Here is a 17,161-nt window from a genome sequence, read left to right as displayed (position 1 = left end):
CACACACACACACACACACACACACACACACACACACACACACACACCTGTGCAGTGTAGTTCTTCAAGCATGTCTTAATAAAACATTGTCTAAATGATGCTCATTTAAAATGTATTATGTTTACATGAGACCAATGGTGAGTGATTGGTTGCCCCTTATTGGTTGCACGTTAAAATATGATTTATATTTTCTCACAATTCAACCATTTAAAAGTTTTTCCCTGTGTAACTTGATGTGGTGTTTTCAAATTCTTTAAAGCTACGTGCCATTGACTACAAGAAAAAGGTAAATCATTTCCCTGTTAGTATAAAAAACCACCACAATGTTGGATTTTGGGACTTGTAAGTAATAGTTGGGATATGACTGTCTTTCTTCTGAGTTTTTACTAGAACATGCAGTTCGTTTACAAAAGCCTCAGTTTACACTTTATCCACCCAGGTGCATATTTTCCGTTCAGTGAGAAAACATTAATTTTTGTCAGTGTTCTTATAAGTGCATCATACTTAGGTAGAACCTAGATGTTTGTTGAAGAAGATAAGTGATATCTTTATAAACTGCCTTTTTCTCCAGATGATTTTTCTTTTTTCCAGGCTTGACTGCGGTGACAGTCCTTTTTGGGATAGCAAGATCCCTGTTGGTGTTCTATGTTCTTGTGAATGCTTCCCAAACTTTGCACAACAGGATGTTTGTGTCAATCCTGAAAGCTCCAGTCTTGTTCTTCGATAGAAACCCAATAGGTAAGGCAGACACCGAGCTCCCTGTGAATGCCTTGGTGAGGCACCGAGGATCTGGTGACATTTCAGTCTTTGAAAGCTGGAGCAGTGTTCAGAGCAAATCACTCGGCATGTTTATTCGTTTCTCCGAAGGCTTCCCTGATACTTCCCTCTCACAGTACAAAGTCTAAATATCAGTTGCACGGAATTATCTCGGTGTGTACAGGTGTGGAGCAATACGCGTGCCCTCCCTTCGCAGGGTGAGTTGTGAATCCGGGCGTCATGGGCGCGCAGAGCTCCCTGCTACCTTACAGGCAGGCAGAGTGTAGCCGCGCACTGTGACACCTCCTGTGTCTTAGCAACCTTCCATCCTGACCTGTACCGCCTTCTGGAAGGGTCTCACAGGAGGAACGCTCTCTGAGCAGGAAATGAGGGGCTGTCAGCCACATTTCCTGAACCATGAAGTTGACTATGAGGTTGACCTGACTGGTACCGAAGAGACACCAAACCCCCCAAATGTGATCACCCCTTAGTAAATGTCCTTTGACTCTATTGTGTCTTCTTTGTTATTATGTAGTGTAAATGTATGGGTTATTTAGTCTTTTGAGATAGTATCTTGCCACTGTAGCCCTGGCTGGACTGGAAGTCACTGTGTAGATCAGGCTGGCCCTGAACTGGTGATAGCCCTCTTGCCTTTTCCTCACAAGTGCTGAGACTCTGCAGCACATCACCGTATCCATTTTAACCCTGTTTTTAAAATGAACAACACAAACCCGACTTTCCTTCTTGGCCATTTGTTGTTTTGCCATCACTCTTGCCTCTGTGGCGTGAGAATGGACTTTGTGTGCGAAGGAGATCACCTGTACTCAGTGTCTTTGCATGGCTCGAGGCCCACGGTCGACCTCTGACCTGCTTCCTTCTGCAGGAATATCCAAGGGGCAGATTTCTAAAGCATGTTGGTCCCCTTCACAGACCCTGGTCAGGGGTCAGCGGTGGGGCTTGGGGCAGCTCTGTTTGTGCAGGGGATAATTCTTAGGGCCTCTTGGGGAGGATTGTGGCCTAGAGGGAGCACTGAGGGCTGTGCCTGCTGCTAATAGCTGCTGGACCAAGACAAAGCATTTGGATAATACCAGAGGAGCAGACTCCCAAAGCCGGATGTGTTGTTAGAAGGGTGGACCCTGGTGCGGCTGGCCATCTTGGCACTAGCTCCTCGTGAGGATCACTGGTTATGGCTGTGGTGCTGCTCATAGGCCAGTTGATCAATCTCTCCGTGCCTTGGCATTCAGGTGTGTGAGATGGGGACATCGTCCATACCCATCTTATTAATAGCTGAGATTTAAGCAGGTGAATGATTTCCAGTGCTTGAAGTGGCGTTTAGTTCCCAGCGAATGAACATGAGCAGCAGGGACAGGAGGCTCTGAGGTTCAGTTTTCTTACCTATGTTGAAATGCTGACGTTTCCTGTTTTACATGGTTGTTGGGAGGATAGAGTAAGACTGTTCTGGAAAGTCCTGCATCCACATTAACCTACAGATACTGTCTACTCCGGGCATGAGGTAGAGCCCAGAGAATAATGGACAACAGCCACAGGCAGTCTGGCTGGAGCTGTGGTCCGAAGGCAGCAGAGGATTCGGTGCTAAGAGCATGGTAGCTGCCCACGTTTGCTAGTTAAACAGCAGGCTGTGTTCCACCCCGAGGCTGCCCCGAGCCTGCTAGCCAGGCTCCTCATGTTTCAGACCCGTCTTCTTTCCTGGTGCTGACTTTCCTATTTATTGAGGGATTCAGGGCCCAGTCTAGATCTTATAGCAAGCTAATCTTATATCAAGTCAGAAGCTTTCATTTTGTTTCTCCCTCATGTATCTGTTAGCAGGATGTTCTCCCTTCAATGAAAACGGAGCCCAAATAAGCACCAAAGATAGCCCTCGTCTGACACAGACGTAAGCGTGTATTATTTGCCCTTTTAGTGGGAAGTTTTTCACATTTTACAGTTGTGAAGAGCTGCACCCAGGCTATGAAGTAGGCTATAAACACGGTCTTGCCATTAAACACTCACCTCCTGCAACTGGCTGCATAACATAGGACGTGGGCAGAAGCCTCTCTGGTATGTCATGCCTCCTCAGTTACACGACACGCTTGCTGAGCAGCATAAAGACAAAGCGTTTCTTCCTCGACCGCTCTGCGTGCCAGCGTCCTCCCAGATTTTACATAACTTATGGCAACTAGAAGGGTGTTTGTCAGTGTCCAGCGTCCAGTAAGCTAGACATAGGAGGAGACTGACCCTGAAGCCTGAGGTGGAGCCTCATAGCTCCCTCACCACCACCTCATGTGTCCTAAGCCCAGCTTGGACCCAAGATCTAGCCCTTCCATCCATTCTGGTTTCTGCTTGTATCAGCATATTCTCAGAGATCATTTTCTGGAATTTAAACGTCCTGTTCCTCAGGCATAGGATTTGCCACCCTGGAGTGTTGTCTCTTGGCCTGTGTCCTCTCACCCTCCCCGCTGGCGCTGAGCAGTGGGTGATTTTTGCACTTGTGTAGAGACCCAGGCCCTCCATGGAGACTGCCTGGAGCCCTGGCTGTGGAGCCTTCATCCCAAGTCCACTGACTGCTGGCTGAAGGAGAAGGTGGAGAAGGAAAGGGTGGGGCAGCCCTGGAGGTCTAGGTCTCTTCTCCATGATGATATTGTCAAGACGAACGTCACCATCCCATATGGCTGATAGCCTCTCTAAGTCATAACGGTAAAATCACACTCTCTGTGGAATCCGTGTGTGAGTGTGCAAAGTTAGCTGCAGCATCTTTATAGAATGGGCGCTGACCGTGTTCCCCATGTTTCATCATCCGATGAATCTTAACCTCATAATCAGGATCGATTTTGAACCAAAACAGTGTGTGACTTTGGATTCCAAGAGCCAGCTTTCCCCTTTTTCTCTTCATTTCCTCACTCCTCCTTCTCAGCTCTCCATCTTTTCTGCTCTCTTCCTCTTTGCACTGGTTTGGTGATGGCGTGTGCGCCTGTGACAGACACTGTCAGCAGCTCTTCTTACATTTGAACTGGAACTCTGAACAGTGTTCATAGTCACCTTCTGATTCCCTTTCACCCCTCTCTTCCGCATCAGAACTTACCCCGTATCTCAGCACTTGAGTTCAAGAAGATCTTAACAAGTCTGCACAAATCCCGGGTTGAGGGTGTTAATGGAAGCAAGCACGGGATCTCTCCTGTGATGCAGGGAGCCGGGCTACTTTTGACATTGGGCACAAGAGGGCAGCATGAGCCACAGAATTGCAGGGACAGAGTTCCAGGGCACTTGCGTGGCAAATCCCGGGTTTGCTGGTACAGCTCTCTCGGAAAATTGTCCCTTTCTAGTTTGTGCCTTTGTACCTTGTCAGACTCCACAGAAAATCTTAAAAGGCAATTTTTTTTTTTTTTTGCATTTATTATGACTGAAACACTAAGCTGCATTAAAGAAGTCTTCACACCTACTGTTGCAAAGGCGATATTTTGATCCCCACTTAGCACTTTCTGGACGAGACTCCGGAAAAGGCAGGGACTGGCCTCTTGGCTGGATGTATTTTATTTCCTAAAGGATGGGTTCTGACTTAACGCTGTTTTCCTTGCAAAACATGAGTTCAGGGAGAAAGACGGTCACTGGGCCTTGAGTTTTATTTCCAGACTGTCTGAGTCCCAGACCTTTTACTTTATCCAGTCACCTAACTTTAGCTTTTCACTTTCGGAGACAGAAGCATGGCTGGCCAGGGATCCCAACTTCTGTTGCCAAGTTTTGGTTACATTACACGTGGCTGACTACATGAACTTTAGATTCATAGAAATATTTATTTGCCATTAATTTGTCAGTCTTTCTGGAAGAAATGGGGCCTCTGGTGCTGGTTGGGGTGCTTGTTTATTTTCTCTGGGAGGTACAGAGTTAATCTCGGGTGAAGCCAGTATGTTTATTCACATGGCAGATTTTCCTGCAATGCTCTGTGTGTGCCGGTGTGTGCGTTATACAGTGTAAAGGAAGATACCAACTCATGTCGTCACTTCTTATTAGGGTATGTGAGAAATAAAATACTGGAAAAAAGGGAAAAGAAGCGCACTGACTTCTGTTGATTTAAAGTATATATTAAGTAATAAAATAATATTAAGTTAAATATATTTTCCTTTGATAGAAGTAGCCACTAAGAACATCATCAATGCTCCTAGTTTTAAGATAAATGCTTTCATATCCATCCTAACAAATCTAGAGATTGCAGAATGATTAAGATTCACAGCTCGATTGAGTGCGAAATTGGGCTCATAGATGGCTTGACAAATATAAACTATTCTGAATTAGGCTGTGCGTCTCAGAGGGGCTGGGAAGAAGGCTGTCAGTGGTTTGCACTATTGTTCTCTTTCTCCAGCTCAGAAAGGGAGTCCTCAGAATCCAGGGTAGGTTGCTAAAAGAACTTGTGGAGAAGTGAAAAGAAAGTTAAAAGGCGCATAGTGAGCACTTGTACTGGCAGAAAAGGCTGTTTTGCTAGAGCATATAGAAAACCAATTGTCAACATACCTTGCCTTTGCCAGAAAGGCAAAAGAAGAAAGTCCTCAATAGAGAAGAGATCTAATTGCAGTGCACCGGTCTGTTTATTCAGTTGCAGCGGCCACTGGAGTTGGTGCTGAATGCATATTTTAACACGCATAACACAGCACTGTCAAAATTACCTTGACAATAATAGGCCTGTTAAATTATAGCTCTATAAGTTTGGAGGTAAAATGGCTCTGCTTAGCACACATTAATCTGTGCCTGCTCACACAAGTGCTTCTGCCGAGCAGGTAGCATGTTTAAACAAGAAACACTGGTCTTAAAACCTCTGATTTATGGTAGGTGTTTTGACACAGCATCATTCAGACGATTTACAAGGCAAGGCTTCGTGTTAAAATATCTCACTGCTGTCATCATTCGTCACCAACATAAATATTCAGCAATGGTGTTAGAAATTGGTGAGATGCCCGTTCGTGCCAAATTGTTCTCTATATTTCCTTTTAAGTGAGATCTGTTGTGGATATGGCTAAAAGAAATGATGATTTCTCTTCCTTGAGTGCAGATGAGCTGTATGAAATTGGGAATAAGAATAGCAGCATCCTGACAGCTTTCATGTACTCATCCTGCCCGGATTGGCTCTAATCATGGCGTAAGGCCTACGGGCTTCTTTTTAAAAAAAAACCTTTTCCTTGCTTTATGCGCATTGTAAAGAATATATTTATATGTACATTAGTTAGTTTAAGAGGCTTCTTCTGTTCAAAGGAAGAAGTTAGTCATCGCCAGAAAAGCTTTGTTGCAAAATAAAAACACACATTCCCCCTTTCATTTTTTTTCTTGTTAATAATAACAAACGTGAGCAAGTACAAAAGGAATTACACAAAAGATTGCATTAATCACGGTGATCCTCAGCAGCCACATAAATATTGTGTTTTCTGTTTGAATGAAATAACTAATGGCTTGAAGTAGGTGTGGCAGTTAAATCCTGTCAAGTTGTCACATATTAAAAATAACGTTTTTCACATAACAATGGTTATATGTACTTACACTCTTATCGGGGTGATATTAAGTGATATTTTATGGGAGTTGCCCATTTACTGCTAATAGCATAATAAAAGCCTTTGTTATGAGTTTAAATAGTTACATAGTTACGTATTTTTGATTGCTGTTGTTATTTCATCAGTAATCTCTCTAAATGAGATTATTATAGTACTTTTCCACAGCTGGTAAATATTACACTGTTTTATTGTACATTTTAAATTTATTAGAATGTTTGGATTGCTATTCATTCACATTTTTTCTTATAATAAATTTACATGTAAATACTGTCAGGTTAGTCACACACACACACACACACACACACACACACACACCTGGTGGGCTGGTGTTAACTTGTTCAAAATGATGATCATGTTGTGTTACGGAAGATTAAAAGGATGACATTTTGCTTAACTATTTCAAATGATTTTTCACGATGGCATACATTTTTAATAAATAAACATTTCGCATACATGTTTATATTTCGTTTTTGTTCTTTCTATTATAAATGTTATTCTTCATTTTTCAATGAAAAAAGTGGGAAAAAAATTCCAAACATTTTCATCACCTAGTCTGTGACATTTTATCTCACATAAAGTATTATATTTTTTTGTCTGCTTCTATCCAGTTTACAATAATAGTACGTGTTGAAATGATAGCTACGCCTCACGGCAAGTTTGAATTTAGTATCCGAGCACAGTGCTGGCCTTAGTCTGCCTTCTGTGAGGGTAGGTAAGTTCTATTACTGTGATGTTAATGCCCTGCGCCTCGAGGCTGCCGTGGTTCGGAGTCTGTGCTGTTAAGTTTCCAGCTGATTTGGAGATAGGCGTATGTGCAGTCTTTGGCACTGCTGTTTGGGATTCCAGGTCCAAGGGCATTCAGTGCTGTGATTTGAAAAGCTTTCTCTCCAATGTCAGTTCTACTGCCAGAAATGCTTCAAGCAAGTACGTTGAGCGTCTTCAAGTCTCTGCTTTTGTGCAGCATTTCAAGAGAAAGTGGAGTTGGAATTCTGTCCCAAGTTCATTAAGAATAAATATTGGTGTTGGGGAAGTCCAGGTGGGATAATGCATAGTTTGGGGTACCTTCAGGAGGCAGGAAGTTAGAATTTTGTTTACTTGCCTTTTGTTTTTGTAGTTAATTATGTATGCGCTACCTGTGTCTTGTGCTGGCTTTGTGCTCTTCAGACTTATTTGTTATTCTAGTAGACATTTCTCAGACTCAGGAACAGGCAACTTTGTGCTTGGTAAGTAGATGCATGTTGGTTTGATAGGACAAGGGAAAGCTTCATGGGGCATTTCTATCTCCTCACGCTACGCCCAGAAGGAACAGTGGTGCTCAGTGATAATTAGAGTAAAATTACAGCCTTTTGTTTTTTATTTAGCATATATGTGGAATTGAGCTCTGCCCTCATAAGAGCAGCTGACAATAGGCCATCGTGGACCTAGTCTACAGAGTGGGCGGGCGCAGACAGAGGAGCCAGTATTGGTTCTTTGGAAGCTGCGATTCAGAAACCTGACCTATGGTTCTAGGTTCCATAGTTGTTTACCAACTGAGGGAGTGGAACATCCAAACATCTAATAAATTACTTTGAGGCTTCAGTGTTCATTGAAAGGACTTTCAGCCTTTCCGTACCTTGGGATTTATGTACTTTCGTAGTGGTGTTTTATAAGCTGTGTGGCCCCAAGAAATAGAGAGGAGAAAATGCATCCATTTTAAGACATCAACAGACAAGTCTGAACTGTAGTGAACAGGAGGTTGGGGCGGATTAAGAGGTTTACTTGCTCCTGTCTGGCGGGACATGGCCTGTGATTGCTAAGCTTCTAACAAGTGAAAAAAGGAGTTTCTTTTCTCCCCAGACGTTAATTGGTCATCTTCTAAGTGTCTTTATTAAAACCTCATCTTCACAGGCATTTTTAAGCCTAAATAGCCTAACAGATTATCTTAAGATAACACAAAAATAAACCAAACAGCATCCTGCACCACTATTCTCCGATTCTGTCTAGAACTGATGTGGACTGGATATTTCTAGATTCACACAGACACCTAACTTGCTTTCAAGCCTGGCCTGAGAGTGAATCTTCTCCCCATCAGTGATAATCAGGCTCTAAGTTCAGAAGGCTTCCAAAAGCTCTTCTCCTGGTCCTGCAAGGTAAATTGTTTTCAACTGAAACCACACTATTGGGAGGATGAAGGAGTTTGGGAAACTTCAGTACACGATTCACAATCACTGAGCTGTAGCAGCCTCAGAAGGCTCCACTGTTCCCAAACACTTCTCTGACCCTTTGGAGACATCGCCATGCTTCCAGGACACAGGCAGAGGCATCCAGAGTTACCCTCTGTGAAGGCCTATGTGCGTTCTAGAAGTCTTAAAAGGAAACAGAACATAAGCAATGGTATTTTCTCTTTTAGTAATGCTATCTTTCAGTCAGCCATAATCCATTGAGTATTCTCATTCTTGAAAACCAGGATTAATCTTGGAGGAAAAAAAATCCCCCTCTTGAAGTAAAAGTCCTTTAATATCTAGAAGAAAGGCTTGACAAGCTTCAGCATTTTGAGTGGAAGTTTATTAAAATGCTGTGGTTATGTAGAAAGCTATCTCAAAATCAGGTTCTCTGTTCTGGAAAGTCTTTGCTTTCATTTGCTTTTTCTTTTTTTTTACATTTGCATTTTAATAGATTGTATCACATGGGCAAATGTTTCAACCTCCTGCACACCTGGAAAGTCTATTTTAGACTTGTTTGGAAATCTTTAGCCAGACTTTATTCCGTATGCAATCACTTTCATCATGTTGGGAAAATCCTGCCTGCAGGTCTGCCTGTGCTGGAAAACAGTGCGCGGGGCAGCTTGCTGGGAAAACATCCTCAGTCCTGAGCTGGTGGGGTTAGTCCTCTCCCTAACTCCAGGATTGGCAGATAGCTCAGGATTTCTCTCTGGTCCTGAATCGGAAGTTTAGAGATTTTTGATTCAGTGGCTGGATTCTCTCTGCACTCAGCAGAGCTTATAATATGATCTCAAGATTTGAAGGCCAGTTAGGAGCAGCAGCTCACCAATGTCTTCTGTTTGGCGCTGAGATATTTGCAAAGATACTTCAGTGTCAGGGTATTTGATCTGACTTATATTTTTCTCACAAGTATGGTTCCACGCACTTGGATCAGCTGAGCTTCACAGCATAATCAGAGCCATGGTTTAATTTTTTCACTACTTTTAAGGGCAAAATATAGAAGAACAGCCCTGTCTCAAAACAAAACAAAAGGGTACACGAACAAGGAAACTTTCTTGTAAGTCATCACTAAAAAATTTCAAATGGTGGCTGGAGCAGGGGCCCTGCGGGAAATGCCATTGGTGGTTCCCGCAGAGGACCTGGGCGCAGCTTCCAGCAGCCGCAAGGTGACTCCCAAACATCTCTAACTCCGGTTTTCGGTTCTTAGTGCTTGCTTCTGACCTTCGCAGACACTGCGCTCATGTGGCGGACTTACGTACATGCGGGCAAAACAGTCAATAGTTTTAAATAATTAAAAGAAAAAAATGCTTTTGTTACATCAGAATGGCCTAGAATCATGAGATTAATTTGGGGGAGAGGCAGTGTGTGCACTGTTTTTTTGTTTGTCTATTTTTTTGTTTGTCTGTTTTCAAGACAGGGTTTCTCTGTGTAGCCCTGGTTGTCCTGGACTCGCTTTGTAGACCAGGCTGGCCTCGAACTCACAGAGATCTGCCTGCCTCTGCCTCCCTGAGTGCTGGGATTACAAGTGTGCACTAGCACGCCCAGCTTAGTATTGACATCTGTATCTCACACTAATATACATCTTCTCTCTCGATCTCCTTATTTATCATAAAATGAAAGTCAAATATAGTGTGGTGTGCCTCACCCATGTATCATACCGTAGGCAGAGGTTCTCACTGGTTCCAACTTACTCTCTTTCTCTCTTTCTTTTTCTTTTTTTTAAGACAGGGTTTCTCTGTGTAGTCCTGGCTGTCCAGGAACTCTCTCTGTAGATGCTGGCCCTGAACTCAGAGATCCCCCTGCCTCTGTCTCCCCCAGTGCTGGGATGAAAGGGAAAAACTATGGCCCATTTCCCGAGTTTGCCTGTCAGCCTGCACTGCGGCCATGCTGTCTCTGTGTCTGTCCAGTCTTAGCACATGTGCTGTGGAAGTGACCACATGGTAAGGACTTCTCCGAGCTGCTCGTGATATGGCCACGATGGTGGATGGTGGGAGGACCCCTCCTTGTGGTGGTGAACACTGGGGTACCGGCAAGTCACTGTCCCTCGGCTTTGAGAGTGATAAGTGGGTATGGGCGTGATAAGAGGGAGTGCCTGTGTAATCCAGACGCCACCTGGTTATCCCAACGCCAGGGAAACTCCTGTTTCTTCAGGAGTCCAGGCAGACGCGCTCACTGCCTCTCCTCCAGTAGAGCATCTAAAAACTCTGCGTGAAAAGTTCCCCTGGATGCCACATGTCCTGCCGCTCTTCCATACTCCGGAGGCTGTCGGAGGTGAAAGCTGTTTAATGGACTTTCAGGAGTGTATCTTTCTAGGGGTTTAAGATAAGGTCAGAGTGTGAGCTTTGTGTTGAAGAATGGGGTGACAACTTAGTTTTGGATAGACACTGGACATTGTCTTTTCATCCCTTAATTGTCATGGTGGCTTTTGATTTGGTGTCAAAATTCGAGAGAACTCTGTCTGGACTGGCTCTTCTGGGTTGAAGCAGCTAGCAGCGTTCATGTTTCTCTGCGTGTGTGAGATTTGGTTTCTCAGGATGCACTGTTTTGTATCATTACCTTCAATTAAAGGGCTATGAGACAAAGTTTAGAAATGAACTGATAAGTAGTGTTTACCCAGCAGGAGCTACAATGGGCCATTCCTTTATTTCCTTGTGGTGGTTTTGAACTGAGGTAGCCTGTGACAAAGAACATAACTTTGGAGCCTGCCCGCCTGCCACAGCCTCACCCATGCTGTGTGACCAGGCCGTGCGGCCTTGCTTTCCACATTATATATGGCGTGAGACTGATAGAAGTGATCGTGTGGGTGTGAGAGAGAGGTCAGACACATCGGTTAGACACATCCATTGAATTTTTCTTTTTTGACTGTTTTAATGACAAGATGAAATTTTAGGGATTTTCCCCTAATTTACAAATTCTAAATAAATATGCTAAGCAGCTTATTTTTTCTGATACTGTTTTGTGGTAAAACACCAAAAGTCACGAGCAGCGTAGGGAAGAGTGGGTTTCTTCTGGCGTATGGGTGCAGCGGTAGAAGAGTTTGTCAGGGAGATGGGGAGCAGGGCGAATCATGGCAACCAGCAGCCGAGCAGGCACTGGCTGCCGGGGCAGGAAGCTGAGGGCGAGGGTCCGCTAATGTGAGACCGAAACAGAGAGAGTGAACCGGAAGTGGCTTGTGCCCACCCCCAGCGGCACACCTCCTAAGCCTCCCCAAACATCCCCATCAACTGGGGACCAAGCGTTCAAACCCCCGGGTCTGCCGAAGACATTCCTCATTCGGCCCATTCCGATAAGTAAGAAGTATGTGTTGAGCATGTTTCTTGGCTTGTGGAAAAGCAGATAAATCACCTAAGACTAACGAGCCTCCCCCAAAACCAATATTCTGTGCTTTTGTTTCTTTGCTTGTTTTGTTACTGTTTTTGTTTTCAGTGGGGCTTAGCTTTATTCCAGACTTCATTTTAAACCTAATTCAGCTTTATAATGAGAGCTCAATTTTGCTTGTAAGTGCCAAGCTATGGTTTACTTCTTGTTTGAAAATGATATGACTGAAGTTCAGTATGAGTCTATTGGCAGTTAAGGAAAGACAGTTTGAAATTTTATAAATTTTTATTTAAATGGCACTTTGGAGTTATTCCAGGTAAGAGGATGCTTGTACTTCATCAAAGTGGGAGAAACTTATATTTTTTTTTAATGCTATTTCAGGTCAAAATGTAGAACTTCCCTGCATTCACCTTTTGCAAAAAGCATGAAAAATGACAAATTTCACAAGTGAAATTTAAAGTTGTCCCGAGGCAGTTTTAGATTGTTGAGCCTTCAAATTTTATTCATGGGATGTTTTCAGAGACAGTCTGTGGTTTGTTCACTCCAGTTAATTCTGGGCAATCCTTCTCCCTGTCTGTCAGGTGGACATTCTGATACTTCAGAACTTCCTCTTGCGCAGAATACAGCTACAGCGGCCTGAGAAGAAAATGAGATTTCTGGTTGGTTCTGCAAAGCCACGGGTTATCCTTTTAGAACATTGAAGGGTGTAATAAATCAAACTGGGCAAAAATAACTTTCTACTACATGACTGTCCCATTAGCATTAATAAACCAACAATTTAAATGCCATAAATTACTGGCTGATTGTAGTAGCCTTTCGAGATGCAGAGATACTTAGCTTTGGGCGGGATACCTCAAGAAGAGTGCTTGCTGCGCTCCGCCTTGCTGGTGGGAGCTGTGTCTGCAGGGCGTGAGCCCTCAGCCAGTCCCTAGATTAGGGGAGTCTCTTCCGTGCCCTGCTGTAAGCCGACATCAGTGACCCTGTCACACTACAGAATTTGTTTAGAAATAATTGGATAACACTTTCCTAACTTAAAAAAAAAAAAAGGCTGAGAAGCCCCCAAGCAGGCAGTTTGTGAAAAGATACCAGAGAGTTTTTCAGCATTTTCTTTCCTACCCCTTTGATGTCTCAGAGATTGGTCATATGACAGGTTGTGTCTGTTGGCAATTAAAACTCTAGTGTCTTATCAGACGGGATCAGCCAAGAGTGGCACAGATTTGGCCTCCTTCCCTGTGTCCTGTCACTTAATAGCAGCACCATTCATTTATTTTGGCAACTTAAACTTATCCAAATTTTGTCACTTTCATTATCTCCCTTCACCTACAGTCTTAACAAAGTGACAACAAACAAAATGTAACACTCTCACTCTGGTTGCTGTGGGTCTGCGGGGCCCTTTGTTCTCTTGTTCAGCCCTCCTGACTGCCCCTGTCTGTTTCTGCAAAGCTTGAAGTAAAAATGTAAGTTACAGGATTCCCTAGAGGCCTTGATGAGAGGGAGAATTTCACCTCAGCATTTACTACCCTCTGTGTGTCTGTGCTGGGAGTTGACACACAGTATCTGGAGAGCGTGTTCTTTGTTCTCCACAGACATGTATCTATTTATCTGGGGCGTGTGTCATGTGTGCCTATCTGTGTGGGGGAGGCAATACCTGTGGTAGTCTGGGGCCAGTTACTCTCCATCTTAGTTCTTGAGACGGGCTTTCCCTGAAGCTGGAGTTACAACTTGGTAACGTCGGCCTCCTTGTGTGGCCAGCAAGCCTCGGGTCCAGGCATCTCTGCCTCCCTAACTCACACCTGGTGGGGCAGGAGTTCCTGATTCTCAGCGCTGTGCCTCGCTCTCACGTGAGGGTTGGGATCTGAACTGCCCTACGCTTGACTGGTGCGTGCTTTCCCGCCCGACATCCTCACCAGCCTCCTGTGTTCACTCTCGAACTGTAGTAACATTTCACCTTTTGGGTAAAGACTGAACTGTGCTTAGTGCAGTATTTCTTCTCATGTGATGGTGGGCATCGTGGCAATCAGAGATACAGTCTTTTATAAAGACTGTATGGCCCACGCAGCCGACCAGTTGGGAATCTAGCAGGGTATGTGTCAGAACGTGATGTGTTTGTTGAAAAGTCCAGCTGGAGTCAAGGGTGAAAGTGAGTAAAAAATGTTTCAACCTCTCTAGTTTTCCTTATTCTGTTTAGTCAGCTCTTTGCTTCCTAATGTATATCAGTTTTCAAAAGGATTTACATTGGAAAATGAATTATTCTCAAAACAATGGGAGAAAGAAAACTATGTTCTGGAGAAAGGGCTATTGTTTGTGAATGACAGGTGACAGCTCATGTCTTATGCCTCTCTACTTTCTGAGGGTTATTCCCCAATATATTGTCCAACCTTTGTGTGTGTGTGTGTGTGTGTGTGTGTGTGTGTGTGTGGGCGCGCGCACATACGTATAGAGATCAAAGGGAAGGAAAGAAAAAGAATTTTCGAATTTTATTAATGTATTATTAGTTATTCCAAGGCATCTATTAGTATTCCTCTAAAGATAAGTTTAGTACAACTGTTTGTTTCTCATGTGCAGAGAGAGAGGAGCAACAACAGCTAATAATGGAATAGCCTGGTGATACTGTGCTGCCGTTGGAGGAATTTTAAATTTTGAATGATCTGCTTCTGGGGTTTTCCTTGTAAGGTTTTCAGGCCATAGACTACTGGAGCCACAGGTGAAGGTGGCAGGCGAGGCTCAGAGCCCCCTGTTCTCACTGTTCCGTGCTCCTGAGGTCTCCGTGGTGGACTGCTACAGGAGATCAGAGTCTGAGAAGCCTTAGTCCTCATGAAGCCCAGCGTTTATAGTAAGACAATTTGATCTCTTTTTGCGCCTGCAGGTTTTCATAAGCAGTATAAAATTGAGGGATGTAAGCCTAATTTTAGCTACTTTTTGTTTCTTATTTAGACACTTGGGTATATGACTTAATTATATTATCATTTTTGTGCTTTTGTAAAACCCATTTTCAGTTTCTTTTATGTTTTGGTGGTGTGTTGCTCGCTGTTGCTGTGATAAAATACCATGCCTGTCTAAAGTTTGCCTCAAGTGACGCACTTCTTCCATAAGGGTGCCCCTCCTAAAGGGCCTGTGACCTTACCCAACAGCAGCACCTAGAGGGACCAGATGTCCAAAGCCATGAGCCTATGGGACCTTTCTCATTCGAACTACCACACGTGGTTTGCAGGCATTGTCAGCCCCACGGGGTCAGGCTTTCCGGGGAAACAGTCCTCTGGGCATGCCTGATTACTTCTTGATTATACCGTCGAGATGGAAAGGTTCCCCCCTGTGGGTCCGTCTTCCCTGTCTGGGATCCTGAACTGTGAAGGTTCCTCATGGTGGATGTGGTGTGACGCAGTGCTTTGAGCTTCTGCCCTTTGGCTTCCTCACACTGATGGACTAAACCCTTGAACTGTGAGCACAGCAAGTGAATTCTTCAGCAAGTAAGTCGCCTTTGCCTGTGTGTATTACTACAGCGTCAGAAAAAGAAAGTTGTGAAACAGTTTTGTTTTTTCAAGTTACAGGTTCCTAAGTTCTAAGCAAGCTGGTGAGCAGCCAGTTTCTGATTTCTTAGTCTGAGGTAGCATACCTCTGCAATATTTCAGCTTCTCCCCTTCAACCTCACTCGTAAGGTTGTTTTCACACATTGACTAAAGTACATTAATACCGGGCTGTCATAGACATCACTTGTCTACCTTGTGTAACCTACAGTGTTGTCCGGGAGATGGCATGAAGAGTGCCATTCATCCGAGTTTGTGCCTTTCTGTTAGTAGACCCCTCTGAACACTTCAATTATTTGATCCTTTGAACCTTTTTGCTTTCCTTGATAAGTTGGAGGACACATGCTGGACCCAGACAACAGCAAGGTGACAGTTCTGATTAGTCTTTGTTGTGAACTTGACACAATCTAAAGCTGCCTGGGAAGGCGAAGCCTCCATTGAAGAATCGCCTTATTCAGATTGGCCTGTGGTCATGTCTGTGAGGAGTTGCCTTGACAGATGATAGATGTGGGCTGGGTCAGCCCACTGTGGGGGAAACCATCCCTAGGCAGGTGGATCCAGGCTGTATGAACAAGCCGGCAGGGAACAAGGGAGACATCAGCAAGCCAGTAAGCAGCTGTCCTCCATGGCTCCTGCCTGAGTTTCTGGCTGTCATCTGTCCATGGTGATTGTAGCCCGGAAGTTTAAGGTGAAACAGATAACCCTTTCCTTCTCAAGTTGCTTTGGTCAGAGTATTTTTACCACTGTAGAAAACAAGCAGAAGTGCCCGTGCATACGAAGGAAAGATCATGGAATGCTGAGGCTTAGCAGGAGAGTAAGAACAGAGCTGTGTTCCAATCTGATCTGGGCCGAACTGCTCTTCCCACTGCAGCCTCGATTCCGTCTCTTAACATCTTTTTGTTTGGCTTGCTAATTTTTCTTTGTTTGTGGGCCTCAAACTTTGTAGCCAAGGATGGCTTTGAACTTCTGATCCTTGCTCTCACTTCCCTTGTGCTGGCCTGACAACCATGTGCAGCTCAATTGATTATGTGGTGCTGGGCTCAAATGTTTCATGCATCCTAGGCAAACGTTCTGCTAACCGAGCTGCACTGCCAGCCTGGCCTCAAAGCACTGGGTACATTAACCCATACAGCCTCAACTGGCTGGTGTGTCCCCTTTGCCTCCTGGTTGTCATGTCTTGGTGAATCAAAACTCTCTTACTCCTTTCTGATGAAAATATTAAGTTCCCAATTATGACGAGTAGGTCCATTCAGCTTTAAGGGAACCTTTGAGAGATGAGCCACAGGCCTTTCATCTGAGGGAGTGGAATCTATGGCAGCCCGAGAGATTGGATCCTGTCATGATTTTATTTCATTCTGAGCCTACACCAGTATTATTTAATGCAACCAAGTTCTGAATGCCAGGAGAGAACACAGCTAAGGTCATGGTCTGAAAGGACTTTGATGTCCTGCAGAAGCCTGATTTTCCCCTAATATGCATGAAAAGCTTGTGCAGTATGGCTCTTAGGGGATGAATATTTGTTCCTATGGGTTACAATAGCAGACATAACCTGTGAGTGATGGGAAATGTCGGGCGGAATATGGATTCAGAGGAAAGGGGGTAAGAACGAGTATGAAAAAAATTAGCCATGGAAATCTACAAATATGAGGCTGAGAATATTCTCGCAGACTTCTTGGCCGGGTTTTACCAGAACGACAGCCACGGTCCCACATTCTGCAAATAGAGAATTTCTGATTAAAAAAAAATTTTTTTCAACCAAACAACTTCGCAGTCAAGCCTTTTTTTCCCCCTCATATAGGAATTTGTATTCCTTCCTGTAGCTCACAGATTC

At 44.1% G+C, this 17,161-nt stretch overlaps 1 protein-coding gene across 1 annotated transcript in view; it reads left to right on the top strand.

The window, feature by feature from the left end:
- Abcc4 (ATP binding cassette subfamily C member 4) overlaps positions 1-17,161 on the top strand; it is a 208,350-nt gene that overhangs the window by 99,101 nt on the left and 92,088 nt on the right. Inside the window, exon 19 of the mRNA XM_055609807.1 lies at positions 592-738. Coding sequence (XP_055465782.1) covers positions 592-738 — 147 coding nt within the window. The remainder of the gene's footprint in view (positions 1-591; positions 739-17,161) is intronic.

Source organism: Psammomys obesus, unplaced genomic scaffold, assembly GCF_907164565.1.
Source record: "Psammomys obesus unplaced genomic scaffold, mPsaObe1.curated_primary_1811, whole genome shotgun sequence".
In the NCBI taxonomy this organism is placed as follows: domain Eukaryota; kingdom Metazoa; phylum Chordata; class Mammalia; order Rodentia; family Muridae; genus Psammomys; species Psammomys obesus.
Note: the sequence above shows the minus strand (reverse complement) of the source record. Positions and strands in the feature narration are given on the sequence as shown.